The sequence below is a fragment of the Camponotus vicinus genome, unplaced genomic scaffold (genome assembly GCF_025532165.1).
Source record: "Camponotus vicinus isolate PSW18456_S1 unplaced genomic scaffold, iyCamVici1.0 SCAF_7, whole genome shotgun sequence".
In the NCBI taxonomy this organism is placed as follows: Eukaryota; Metazoa; Arthropoda; class Insecta; order Hymenoptera; family Formicidae; genus Camponotus; species Camponotus vicinus.
In genome coordinates this window covers 8,721,407-8,736,883 of record NW_028141979.1, presented here as the reverse complement: position 1 = coordinate 8,736,883, position 15,477 = coordinate 8,721,407, and the positions used below count along the sequence as shown (strand labels likewise).

The 15,477-nt window shown below is 25.8% G+C and overlaps 1 protein-coding gene across 3 annotated transcripts; it reads left to right on the top strand.

Annotated features, from left to right (window-relative positions):
- The first annotated feature begins 1,607 nt into the window (after nt 1-1,607).
- On the top strand, nt 1,608-15,297 carry LOC145974803 (aminopeptidase N-like). Of its 3 annotated transcripts, XM_083104826.1 has the most exons (14): nt 1,608-1,694; nt 2,665-3,160; nt 3,825-4,280; nt 5,782-5,962; nt 6,465-6,606; nt 6,870-6,948; nt 7,582-7,925; nt 9,445-9,579; nt 9,703-9,719; nt 11,323-11,552; nt 11,702-12,007; nt 12,100-12,169; nt 13,253-13,441; nt 13,839-15,297. In XM_083104826.1, the coding sequence occupies exons 2-13, from the start codon at nt 2,721-2,723 to the stop codon at nt 13,418-13,420; spliced, it is 2,568 nt and encodes an 855-aa protein (XP_082960952.1). In that variant the 5' UTR covers nt 1,608-1,694; nt 2,665-2,720; the 3' UTR covers nt 13,421-13,441; nt 13,839-15,297. The 3 variants fall into 3 exon arrangements, with proteins under 3 accessions (XP_082960952.1, XP_082960951.1, XP_082960953.1); XM_083104825.1 differs by having other exon boundaries at nt 1,609-1,694; nt 9,445-9,719; nt 13,839-15,296; XM_083104827.1 differs by lacking the exon at nt 1,608-1,694 and having other exon boundaries at nt 2,830-2,867; nt 2,999-3,160; nt 9,445-9,719; nt 13,839-15,295.
- The last annotated feature ends 180 nt before the right edge of the window (nt 15,298-15,477 follow it).

Sequence of the window (15,477 nt, the reverse complement as noted above, 5' to 3'; positions counted from 1 at the left end):
CAAAATAAATAATATATGTTGTATTATATGACTTAATCGTTTCCAATATCGAATCCGAATTTGTCAAAACTCTTTTTCGACACCTATCTTTTATTTTATTTATATAATAAGAAAATATTGATATTAGACATTAAATAACCATAAAATCACAACTGGGGCGAGTAAATTAAGGTACAAACGGCGATGAATTATTTGCGCATAAGAAAAAAAATAAAATTATGGAGAGATACAACTTTTTAATTGCTGTAAAATGTATCTCAATATTACTTTAAAATTAAATATATAAATCAAGAGAATTAAATTTAAACATGTATTGACATTTTATTGTGTTTATTCACTGGTAAGACGCGTATTAACCTGATTTCATATTATTTTGATTTTCAAGGTTGTTTTTATAACATGCTTATTACGATATCACGTGTCGAACGTTGACATTTCTCGTTAGTACCCCAGAACAGTAAGATCAAGTTAATATAGATATATTTTCGAAATTAATAAAATTTATGATAATAAAGAGTTAATTATACTTAATTTTTATCTAACATAAAGAACTAAATTCTGTGATCGACTGACATCATAATATACAAGGTATGTTACAACAAAATAAAATACAAACCGTTTTCAAAGAGAACAAAATGTGTAAATTATATACGTTAAGGACAATTTAAATAATTTTAATATACATACATAATAAACGTAGTATTTGTCTTCAGAGACGATCGTTTTTTTTAAGTTGTCGTTTTTATAAAGACATTATAGCAAAAAGATTTTAATTTCACAAGAACGTGTGTATCATATTATCTTAGAAATAAAGTAAATTTAAAATCAAGCATCTAACAAAGAAATTTTTTTATTAAACGTCAATGTGGTTAAATCTAATCAAATTAAATTTACATATATTTATTTATTATTGAATTTACTGAAATATATACTGAAAATTTATGATTCTTTTTCTTTAAAGCTAGATTTTTTTAATAAATGGTTATGTTATATTTTTTATATACTGTCTCTTTTTTTATACTAGTAGTAATAATAGCAGTAATTAAAGAAAATTTATAACTAGCAGTAATAATAGCAGCAATTAAAGAAAATTTATAACTATAACTATGTAATATAAAAACTTGTGGGAAATGTACATTTCTGTTAAGTTCTTCTCTCGAAACTTGTCTTTTATTCTACTTACATAATAAGAAAATATTGACTTTATAGACATTTAATATGAAAAAAGTCTTTAATATCTGGCCAATAAATTAAAATATAAAAAGGAAAGATGAATTGTTTGCTTGTAAGAAAGAAAATAATATTCTAAATAAGTAATATTACAATTTTTTAAAATAATATTATTACAATCTTTTTATTTCTCCAATGTTTTCAAAAATAATTATTTTAAAATCAAATATACAGTGCGGGGGTTAAATTTAATCAAATATTTATACCTTCTTGTTTATTGATTAATAAGACGCTTATTAAACCTGACTTCACATTGTTTTCATTTTAAAATTCGTTTTAATGACATGTTTATTATGATCAGGTATCGAACGTTGTTACTTCTCGGTAGTTTCTAGAAAGTCAAGATCAAGTTGATACAGATATATTTCTTATCCTTATTAATAATATATGGTAACAACGAGCTAATTACACTTAATTATTATCAAAAAACTAAATTCTAACCGGCAGACAATTATATACGAGAGGTGAGTTATTATAAAAACAAAATACCTAATACCACAACCGTATTAAAAAAATTAATAAAATGTATTATATACGTTGAAGACAATTTAAATAATTTTGAAGTACAATCATATATAAAACAAGTATAATTCTTCTTGTCAAAAATGCCTATCTTCTTCAAAATTATTATTATATTATAGAATTTTAATTTTTGAAACGTATATTATTATATTATTTTTTAAATAAAACATAATTTAATTTAAAATCATATCTAATAAAGAAGTTTTTTATTAAATGTGTAAGCATGATTAAACTTAATCAACTTAATATATTGCGTTTGCTAAAATATATTAAAAGATTATAATTCTTTTATCCTAAGGCTACATTTTATTAACAAAAAATGGTATGATATTTTTTACTTACTCTTCTCTATTTTATATATAATAAAAGCAATAATTACAGGAAATTTTTTATTATATATATATATATATATATATACAGGGTGTCCCTGAGCATGTCCTCACGCACTTGTGAGGAGGTAGAACGCAGTAAATTAAATAAAGAAATCCTATTCTATGTAATGATTTTTGTAATAATAATAGAAATATTAATTATTGAAAGTTCATCATAGTTACTTTCAAGGTCAATTTTAAGATTGACAGAGGCACTTTCAGAAAAAACGTTTGATACAAAAGTTTCTTATTTTTTTCACGTACAATTCGAATCTGTAATAAAAAGTACCATGTTCCCCTAAAAAAATTCAACTTCCGATCCGGATGGCGTATTTCCGGTCGGAATCAAAAGTTGAAAATATCACCATTTGATAGAGCGTACCCGATTTAGTTAAAAATTGTTCACGATTTTTGACAAAAGTCATTTATTTTCATTTTAAGAGGGGTGTACGGGTGGTCTGAGACACCCTGTATATGCATATATATATATATATATGTATACACATACGTATAAATTATTTTATTTGTCTCTTTTTTCAAGAAGAAAAGATGCTTACTTAGATATATAAGACGAATGAGAGAGAGAAAAAAAGTGACATGGCAATCCTAAAAGTATTAAGCTGCAGTCTAATATTCATTGTCGCGACGGTTCCTTTCATGGATGCAGTATTATTCTTATCGCGACATTATAACATCCACTTTATACTACATGACAATCAAGATGACTTCCATGGCGAATACAATGTTAGCATTTATATTACTGATGACACGCAACATATATATTTTTATACAGAAAATCTGTTTATAATTAAAGCTACAGTAACAAACAATACACAAATATCCAAAGAAAATGAACAGAAAGTTTTTCCCCATAGGCCTAAGAAACTTATCTATGACACTAAAACGTATATAACTACCATTTCTTTTCCGTATGCTTTATCATCAGGAACATACACTCTGTATATGAAATTTTTCGGTCATATTAGTGAAAATGGAGGCTTTAGAACTTTTTACATGAATCAACAAAATAATAAAGTGTGAGTAATTTTTAAATAACTTAAGCGTTATAAATACGATTCTTGCTTCAACTTTTGCAAACTATTCATATTATGATTATTACTATGGTTGGCACATTTTAACATATATGCGTATGATTTAATAAATTACTATTTAAATATAGTTCTCTTATAATTCACAAAAAATTTCTCTATAAGTAATTAATTCAGGAAAAATCTTTTGCATTGCAAGTATATATAATATTTCTGTTATCAAAAACATTTTACGAGATAGATATTGATTATACATAAAATCTTAAATATTAAAAATGTTATATGTTACATTATCATCTTCACATAATTATTGTTTTGTAAGTGCATCATTTAGAAAATATTGTGAATATATTATTTTATATACATTTATTATAGATATTACAAAAACTTTTTATGACGTACGTGTATATTAATAAATATATGTATAAAAAAGTATAGCATGACGATAAAATATACATATTAAAATAATTGTAATATAAAATATATTCTATAATTATTCTTTTAATGATATTTTTTACAGTTTTAATATGCATTGTATGTATTTGCATATATTTTCTATTTATCTTTCTTTCTCTTTTAATTTCTAATAACTGAAAATATTTCTTTAACTGAAAACATTTTGTTCTTAAAAATATATTGTTATATATGCTAGGTGTTTGGCCGCAACGCATTATCACACATTTGGGATTCGAAGATTATTTCCACTTTTGAAGGATGATATGTACGCTAGATATAATATTTCTATAAAGCATCATACAAACTACACAGCTTTATCAAATATGCCTATGTGGGAAGTAAATATGGATGAAAATAATATGCAATGGACACGCTTCAAAACTACACCTATAATACCCGTACACTTCATAGCGGCGAGTGTAGTACATCTCGACTTTATTCTAGATACAAGTCAGAGTGTCAAGTTGTGGTGCGGAACAAGCATGATACCACATATGATATTTGCATACACAGTTGTTAAAAATATTACGCAGTTCTTAGATAACGTGTTTCCGTATATCAGAAAAAGTCCGGAAACAAATCATATCGCAATTCCGAATTTTCATGACATATCAGATGAAGAAAATATAAAGTTCGGATTGGTTCTTTATAGGTAAACATATTTTGATTTAAAAAAAATTTCTACATTAAAACTTAATTTCTACATTAAAACTTAATATTTTTTCTCCAAATATTTAATATTATAAAATTTGATATCTATGGGTATATGTGATTATGTAATTGAATTGTAATGTGTGTATATGTAATTGAAACATATATAGGGGAGACCGGGGACAAAAGTAACATTTTTTGTATTATAGGTCACTAATTAATTATCATTAGAAATATAACAAAAACGATTATATATTAAAAAACTTCATTTATTGTTCTATTATTATACCTATGTTTCAATCTCAAATAATAGATATTTAAAGAGTTACTATAGCTTTTCGTTTAAGTACGTTGATTGTTACTTTTATCCTGGGGGCCTGGGACGAAAGTAACATAGTTTGGGGGTAAAAGTACCAGTTCTTATTTTTGGGAAAATAAAATATAACTTTTTTCAATTTAAGGCAACTTTTATTATAATCTTTTATTAAGCAAAACTTTTATTATAAACTTTTATTATAAATTTGTATTATAATATATTAAAATAAAATATAGAATAAATATATATTTTTATTATCTTTGAAAAACTTAAAAGAAATAATCTTCGTTAAGCAAAATAATTATAATTAATATCATAAAGTAATTATACTTAATATCATATCAGTTTTGTACTATTTTATGTCTAAATAATAGTTTAATTCTAATTAATAGTATAAAAATTGTATGATAACTACTTATAAAGAAAAAATTGGTATCTATTTCGATTCACAATTATGGCATACGTAATAAGAATCGCCTTTGGTTAACAATTATTATGGGACCAGCCCTTACACTTTAAGCATTAAAACATGTTACTTTCGTCCATAGAGTGTCGTGTTACTTTTGTCCTCAAACACATTTTTTAGAATAAAAGCATTATAACCTAAATATGATGCCAGACTTAGTCAAATCAACTATAAAAAATTATGAATACATTTTAGAAGAATGCACCGGCAAATAATTACACCGATACATACACTTTTATTAAGAATAGATACAAAAAATTAAAACAAGAAATACTTAGGTGTATAATGCAAATACACTAATTTCATTCCTGCATGTGCAACCGGCGCGATCGTTCTACAACAATCAGCTAAAAAGAAAGAGAATCGGGACGTACGCGTTTGACTATGTAGTACAAATTATTCAACATATTGTGTAGTTTAGTAGGAGGCTTGTTACTTTCATGACGCTGTTACTTTTGTCCCCGGTCTCCCCTAGTACATTTTTTATTACTTTTTCGTTTATTGCACTTTTTTTACTGTATTTCTGAAGGATGTCGCTGTCGTAAAATCTGATTAACACACGAAGTGATTATGAATTATAATTAATCTCTTATATAACTTTTATATAATTATATTCATAATAACGATTCTCTAAAAGCGTGTCTGGTGATTGTATAACTGAGTAGCAATCGCTAAGAAAGGATTTTCGACTTTATTGCAATATTTGTGAATTATTTATAGAGAAGCAGATATTATCTTTAATCAACAAACAGATGATGAGATACGCAAAATTGAAATAGTGCGAGTAATAAGATATAAGGTGGTGCACGAATGGTTTTATAATGCAATCGATCCATATAAGTGGCAACCCTGGTTAAGCAAAGGTCTTACTACGTTCATTGGAATTTATGCCGCCGATAAGGTTATTTATATATTTAGCGTTAATTATATTTCAATCCCACACGTACATAATCAGAGTAATATAAAAATATTCAGATTTCTATGTACAAAAAGTAATATATTTTTATATATTTATTTATATACTAATTTAAATCAAAATTTCTTTATAAAACTTGTGTGATCTATAACAATGATTAGTCAAAACTTGCCACATAAGCAAGTATACTTTGTTTGAAAATAATATATATACATATATATGTGTGTGTGTGTGTGTGTGTGTGTGTGTGTGTGTGTGTGTGTGTGTGTGTGTGTGTATATAAGCATATGAACTTTTAAATAACTTTAAAAATACATAATTTGAAATGACATCATTGAATAATCTTGAATATATTTTGTTAAACATAATAAGAAAAATTGAATTTACGAATGTGTGTAAATTTTTTTTAATATATTGTAATAGTTTTAATGTATGTTGCTTTTGATTATATATTTATTTAATTATATCAAAATCTTTTCGCGCCCAGACATTTCCGCATTTTCGGATACAAGATTTCTTTGTGGTTCAAATGCAACATGATGTTCTTCATTGGGGCACCAAGGACACATGGCCGCTCACAATCGAATCAGGATTCAATAGCCCTTTTGAAATTCCTCGTTACATCAAGGGTAATCAAATAAATTATTGTCGATAAATTCTAAATGCTATATATATAAAAAACGTTATAATAGAAGAAATAACTTACTTAGTTATAATTTATTTATATTATTAATTATTTAAGTATTGACGTTTACCAGAAAAGTATAATTAAAATTAACTTTTATTTATCTTACATATAAGTCAGTTACGTTTATGAATTTATATATCTAAATCATATAGCAAATTTATTTTATACATACTATATTTTACTTTATGATGTCAATTTTCGTAGCAAGCATTATGTTTCGCACATTGCAAATTATATTTACCGAAAAGACGTTGCAGTCTGGTATAAAGTATTTACGAGATCAGTGAGTAATATATATAGATTTCAATATAATTATATTATAAATTTAAATACACAATTTTAAATGATTTTTTAACTTTGCTTTTATTTATAATTATTTTTTGTGTCACTTTTTGAAATTTTTTTGAAATTTATTTGTTTTCTTCTCAAACTTCCTTTATTCTTTTTATGTTTCTAATTTTATTTGTACTTAATTTCTACTAATAATTTCAAAACTTTTTAATTTTTCCCGTGTTAAATTTTAACTTCTACTTTATTATCATACATATTATTATTTTAATTTTCTTTTCTATTCATTTATTATTTTAATTTTTGTCTTCTTTTCAATTTTTTTAACTTCTTCTTTCATTTCTCCGTTCTTAATTCTTGTTTTTTAAAAAAGTCCTCTCTTATATTCTCTTCTTATGTCTTTCTGTGACATATTTATCTTTTTAATTACTATTTTATTTCTTTTTTAGTTTCTTTTTACCCTTAATACTTTTCTTATGGTTTCAATTTCATTTGATATAATTTACACTATTTTCACTTCTTCTTTTTTACTTTTACTTTGTTTGAAAATTTTAATTTTTCGATATTTTTCTTAAGATATTTTCTTTTATTAATTTTTTCTTATCATGTACCTATTTGAATTTTTTAGCGACGTAAGCGATACTTTTTTCTTGAACGTTCTTTTGCAACTTGCCTTGGATGAATCATCTTTCGGAATTCCTTCTTATTATATAAACAGAATAACTAATTGGACACAATTAAATTATTACCCTGTGATAAATGTGAAAAGAAATTATATTACTAACTCGTTGAATATATCAGTGGACAATTTTACAAATATATGGATACTTGTAAACATTACTACGAAGACGCATTCCGATTTGAAAAAAAGTTTGCCTACATTGTGGCTAGGACCAAATAATTCGTATCAATTACAAACTGTAGACTTCATAAACAGGGGTGACTGGGTACTGGCCAATTTACAACAAAGTGGTAAATATTGATTGATAAATTTATTATACTTTTACATATAGTTGCTCCTTACAAATTAATACTTTTTCTTAAAAATATTTAAGTGTTTTCTTTATACCATTGATTCCTCTCATTATTCTGTGTATAAAAGTAATAAGGTAATCGAAAATAAAATATTTTATGAGATGTTTTATGGTTTATGTAAAATTTTGTGAACTTAAAGTATGATATATATCTTAAATTATTCAAGTTTTGGCTATCCTTGTAACTTTATGTAAGGAATATTTACACATACATATTATAGAAAACAGCTATTTTTTCCCTAATTATTTATATTTGCTAAATTATGTCTTCAGTTATAATAAAATTTTACGCGCGATCTAAAAATTGTATATACATTTAAATGTTACTCGCAACAAAGCATATAATAATCTCATTATCATTGTTGATTAGCACAAATGTAGTCAAAATAAATTTAAGTTGACATTTTTAAAATATTGCTCTGTAAATACATTGATTTATCAACGTGATGATTTAATATTATCAATCCACAATTTTCTTCTGATGATGATCGCAATTTTTAATATACAATTTCTAACAAATTTTTTATACGCTTTGAGAATGAGAAGCGAAAAGATATTTCAAATTATTGATTTCATATTATATATAATATATATATATATATATATATATATACATATATATATATATATATATACACTCAGTTCCAAAAAAAGCGGTACACTTGAAATTTGGAAAAAAATCACCAAATTTCAAATGACGATAACTTTGTAAATAATAAAGATAGGAAGGTCTATAAAAAATGAAAATAAAGCTTGAAATCTCTACTTTAAAATTAGGTTCTCCGAAATGTTGCAAGATAACATTTTTAAAAATGACGGATGACGAAACGAGAACATGCAAAATTGAAAAATAATTGTTTGAGTTTGCCATGACACGTGGCGAGAATCAAATGTTGCAGTTCAATGTGGTCAAAAGCATATGATAGTACAGAGATTCCTCTTTAAAATGCTTTTTCGTTCATCTCAATACGATGATTTTTCACCGAGTTATACGCATTTGGAATAAAAAGCCGCTTTTTTCTTCAAATGCGTATAACTCGGTGAAAAATCATCGTATTGAGATGAACAAAAAAGCATTTTAAAGAGGAATCTCTGTACTATCATATGCTTTTGATCCCATTGAACTGCGACATTTGATTCTCGCCACGTGTCATGGCAAACTCAAACAATTATTTTTCAATTTTGCATGTTCTCGTTTTTCGTCATCCGTCATTTTTAAAAATGTTATCTCGCAACATTTCGGAGAACCTAGTTTTAAAGTAGAGATTTCAAGCTTTATTTTCATTTTTTATAGACCTTCCTATCTTTATTATTTACAAAGTTATGGTCATTTGAAATTTGGTAACTTTTTTCCAAATTTCAAGTGTACCGCTTTTTTTGGAACTGAGTGTATATATGATAAATTTAATAAAAAAATTCAATTTAATTCAGAATTTTTTTTAAATGACAAATGACAGGATGCTATCGCGTCAATTATGATGCTGAGAATTGGAGAAGACTTTCGCAATGCCTGCGCTCCAACGCTTTTGGAAAAATACATATTCTCGATCGTGCTAAAATCATCGACGACGCATTTCACTTTCTGATGACAGGTCAACTAAATGTTACCATATTCTTAGATATTTCACGCAATCTATGGCGAGATAAAGATTATATCGTATGGTATCCTATGTTCAAAAATTTGGAATATATGTCGGGTTTCTTTGCATTTCCAGAAAGCAACACTATAAAGGTATAATTAATATCAGTTTGTGTAAGTAAAAACGCGTGTGTTTCATGTTAAATAATTTATATATGTGTATATATATACATATATATATGTGTGTATATATATACATATATATATTATATACAGGGTGAGTCAAAAATATGTTTTAAAAATTTGTGAGCGTGTTCCTGGATAAAAAGGAAGAACAAATGTTCATATAAACATATGGTCGCAAATGCTTTGTTGTCGAGATAATGGACATAAATCAGCAGTATCAAATAATGCTTTATTTGAACGTTTACAATTTTGTTATTGTTGTTTGGTTTTTTTGTTTTTTTTTGTTTTTTTTGTTTCTTTTTTTTGGTTGGTAGTGTGGTTTGGTTTGGTTTTGGTCATGCGGACGTCGTGCTCAAGCATGTGTTGAAAATGATGGAGGACATGTAGAACATCTCTTATAAACAACAATAACAAAATTGTAAACGTTCAAATAAAGCTATTCTGCTTTTTGTAACTTTGATTGTGTAGACTTTTTGACGCCGAAAACGAATCTGGCCACAGAATTTCTCCAGCATGTCAGGTTTTTGATTTGTGATTAAATATTCCAAAAATGGCTATTTTGGCCAATTTCATGAATTTATTATGAGGGAACTTAATTTTTTCAAATATTTCTGACAATGGCATATCGTATGGTACTAGTCTTTCAAATCTATTTTCGATTGCCACGATTTTTTTTCGCTAACAATAAGATATCGAAATATAAAGTTATCGGAAAATTTACGTTAAAGAAAATTTACATAGGCATCAATATGGCAGAGCCGCCATCTGGAAATTTGAACAGGCTTACATCTATCAGGTTCGGTTGTCGAAAATGGTTCTATGGAAATATATCTAATACAGTTGTTACACATTTTGATAAATTTTTCTAAATTTTATACCTTTTTTTGTGATTCTGTCTGCCACATTGGATTCGCCATTTTTAATTTCAAAAAAATGACAGGCGGTGTACAGAAATTTATGTTTTTACCCAAAATTTTGATTCGTGGTAAAACAGAGAAGTAATACGGTTGACTTGGAATGGCTTATTGAACCACTATGCATGACAGTCTTATAACTTGTATATCTCAGCGAAAAAAGATCGTGCGGCGTCAATCGAAAGTGAATATTAAAGGTGAAGACTAGTACTATACGATGCCATTGACAGAAATATATCAAAAAATTAAGTAACTTCATAATAAATTCATGAAATTGGTCGAAATAGCCATTTTTGGACTATTTAACCACAAATTATTCGAAGACCTGCTAGAAAAATTCTGCGGCCAGATTCGTTTCCGGCGTCAAAAAATCTATCAGATTCATCTACTCTGCTTTTTGTAACTAACCAAACCTAAAATTTCGCAGGCCTGGTGTAATTAATATTAATTTGTATTAATTATCTGTATTATAATTACGCATTTATTATTATATTTCTAATCTTATAAAAAGATTATTATATGATTTGCACTTTAAATAACAGCATATGAGTGCGCACAAACTTTATCAATTCTTCTAGTATATATTCATTTCTTCTAGTATATATAATTAAATATAAAAATATATAAATTTTTATATATTATTTAACAATTTGTAGAAAGAAATGATGCAACTATTGAATGAGATTTTATGGAAAATAAGATATCCCAATTTTTACTCAGATACATACTCACAAGAAAGCGTTTTAATTAAAAGTTTGAGGCAAGAGGCTGCAAGGTTGTTGTGCGCCTTTAGTTATTATAATTGCTTGGCAATAGCGAGTAATGAATTAAGACGGTATCTCTACGATCACAGAACCTGCGATAACATCATATGTTCAGTACACCCGTAATTACTCTTTGCAATTATTTTTCAATCACGATCACTTTATAAATACATTTCTCTCGTATTTTGTGAAATACTTGATAAATTGTGTGATCATGGTATAAGATTATGATTTCTAATAATTTATTTTTATTTCATTTTGAATATCATAGAATTTGGGGGGGATGGAAAGAATGGACATTTTGTAATGGTTTGGCGTTAGCGCATAACTATACTTGGATGCAAGTATTTGATATGTATTGGAATGGATCAGATTATAGTATTTTAAAATTTTTGGCTTGTTCCCAAAATTCTTCAATCATTTTCCAATATATTCATTTAATGAAATTGGGCGCTAATATGAGAAGAGTAACAGCTATTGATCATATAAACAGTTTTTGTACTATTGTTGCAAGGCATGCAAATAATACTTCAGTACTTGATTTCATTTTAGACAATTTGGAAGAAATAAAACCCAAGTAATGATTACTTTTTTATAAATATGTAATGCTTGTGCAATTAAAAATTTGCTCCATTTCCTAATTATGTATATCTATTATTTTGTTTTCAGAGAAATCAGTATTATTACAGCATTAACTATGATCATTAACTATGTATATGTTAAGGAACATATTGACCAGGTAAATTTTATATACTTATATATAGGCTTGTATACACATGTACAGTGCGCGTTAACGATCCTGTCCTATGCGGGGCAAGGGGAGCGTAGAACTGACCAATCAGCCGGCAGCTTGGCAGTGGCTGATTTTACAAGATATTTTACGGTTTATGTAAAATTAAGAAATTATTTCAAGCCTCATAACTCAAAAAGTACTTAACGAAAAGGTACTTAATTATAGTGTTTTGGAAAGCTCTCGAGATAAGCTACAAGAATATGCAATGACAAATAGTAGGTTCCATTTAAGAAATTGAAGGTGACTTTCATGTGACCTTCAAATAACTCTTCAAGGTCAAACCAATGTTACCATCTTATGGCCCCCTCGAAACCATAAAACTTTTGTCTGAATCATTTTTCTCTAAAATGCTTTGTTTCCGAAATAATTGCGTGCGTTAATTAAAATGGCTCACCCTGTATAAAGCCTTTTCTACTCTTAAACTCAATGCAATTTCGGAAGATGAATATTAAACAGTTTCTCTCTCTAATAGTTTTCTAGAAGTTGTTACAAACTTAATAATATGTAGAAATGAGAAGAGATTATATTCTATTATGTGATCTATTATATAATAATGTATCTATTTCATAATACTATATGTAGAAAATTTTTAACTTAATTTTCTTTCTTACATTAGTCCAAAATCTTATCCGATAGGCGTTTCATTGCATAATTTTACTAAAGATAAATTATATGTTATTAAATACTGTTTTTATTTTGAAATGAAATTATGAAGCAAAATTATCTCTTACATATTAATCTAAAAAAAATAATTTATTCTGAATAAAAAAATACTTGGAATTTAATTTCAAGTGCAATCTAGAATTTGTGTTTAATTATGTATATTATGAAAACGGTGATGCGGTAAATTTTAGAAATCTAAATATTCATATTTAGTTATGAATTTCTCATTACTAAGTTTATTTATTTATTTATTTTTATATCCTATAACTATTTTATGCTAATTATGCTAATGGTCAAAAATTGTGACTGACTTATAATATGAAAAGAAATTACTGTCGAAATAAATGTTAAAATAATCCATTTTAGGTAAATGAATTCTTGAAACTTAAAAAGAATATGGAGAATATGATAATGTATGTAAACCGCAAGCTAGCATTACGTTGGCTTCAAATAAGGTCTCACCTGTACGAATATCGATATCTTATAAAAGATTTCGATGATATTTTTAAAGCATATGACGGATTATTCAATTAAACGAGGAAAAGATAGCAAAATGTAATGTATGCACATATTTACTTTTAACATATGAATAGTTCTCGTATTTTCATTTATTCATTTTGATTAATGCATTCACGAATAAAAAATACATATAGTCATAATAGAATAAAAAGTTAATGAGTTCTATTTAAACAGTGATAGTAAACATTATTACGTCTTCATTCTTTGGCGCGGTTTTTCTTACAGTTTATCTGTTTCTTAAAGTATGTGCGATAATTAAAAAAAAAATACTTTTTTCAAGATAAATTGATATGTGTATTATGTAATGTGTATTATGTAATGCACATATGAAATATTTCATAATTATCGTATACAAGTTTTATAAAACATTCTTAAAATAATAATTATAAATTCAAAGAGTTAATGATTAATGATAATTATTTTTATTGAGCAGAGTATGAAGAACAACATGCTGGTAGATGTAACTTTATTGTACTCTACATAAGAAAGAAGTATATAATATGATATATTGAACGAGCGTGTCAAATAATCGTTACAACAGAAGTAACAAGAATGATATCAATTGAATAATGCAAAAGGTAGAGAGTGAACTACACCTGTGACGCAATGTATAAAAAAGAGCTAAAAAAGGACAATCATAGTTATAATTATAATTATAGTAGCGCAGTGATAGTAAAAAATAAATCTCCAACAATATTTTATGATAATTACATTAGCTCTAGAAAAAGAAGAGAGTAAAAAATGATCAAGCGGATGATACATAAACTATAATGAAAATAAATAAATAGATTAAAATAAAATATCAGTAGTTCTGTACTAAATTAGAATCAACAAATTGATTTGGACTTAACTTAATTTCTCTGTCGAATTTAGAGTTCAAAAGTTTTGTTGTCAGATTAAATTCAATACAGTTGATACTGATTATTTTATTTGAAAAATTTAGAACAAATTACATATTTTAATTCTTCTAATTGAAAAATTTTTTAATGTAAAAAGAAACAACTTATTCTATCAATTCGAAGATTTCTAAGGCTTCTAAAGTTCTAGATTGATTTCAAAAATTTATCGTGCTTGCTGCACGCAAGATATCAGTAGTACGTCATCATATGTATGTATATGGCGCAAATATTTGAAATGTGTAATTTGATGTCTCTAATATAAAATAAATTAACAATTAAGTTTATATTAAAATTAACAAAAAGCTTAAATGTTATACATTTAGTAAGTTATTCGAATTGGTATAATACAAAATTATTCATTATCTATTAGATATATATGTATGTGTATCTATGTATGTACGTATAAACTTATAATGTGAAAAATTTGATGAACATAAGAGAATTTATTATCTATAAATGTTATATCTTCTTTCTATTTACTATAGATATATTATCTTAGTGCTCACGCAATACTGACAAAAATATGACATGTCATATTATGAAATTTGTTTTTTTCTAAATTTGTTTTTTATTTTATTAATTTCTATTCCTTTATATTGTTAAAAAATTATTAGTTTTAGACAATCAAAAAAAAATATATATTAGAAATATTTACTTACGTTGATCATTAAATTGTGATACAAGCGATACAAAACTAATTGTGCACAAATTGTAATATTGTTCCTGTGAAAATTAATAATATCAAATAAGTACTCATTTTAGAATTATTTTTGATAGAAAGATTATAAAAATTACGAACATATTTTACTGTATCTACGATAAAAATATCCATTGTTAATAATATAATATAATAAATAAAAAAGGTTCAGGTTTAAAAAATAAAAAGTATAAACTTTGCGAAAACATGTCATTGCATACCTCGAGAAACATGTATTTAAAATAATTTTAATATAAAATTTTATAATAAAATTCATAAGTAGTTTATAAAGTTTTAATTGAAATCATGAATATTGCAATAAAAAGAAATTTAAAAAGAATTTTTATAAATTAGTTAAATATTTATCGTACAAATGTAAGAAACAAGATTTTGAAAATTCATCCTAAAAATTTGCGTCCAAAATCACATTATAAAACAATATTCTTATTTAATTAAATCAGTTTTTAAATATTTAA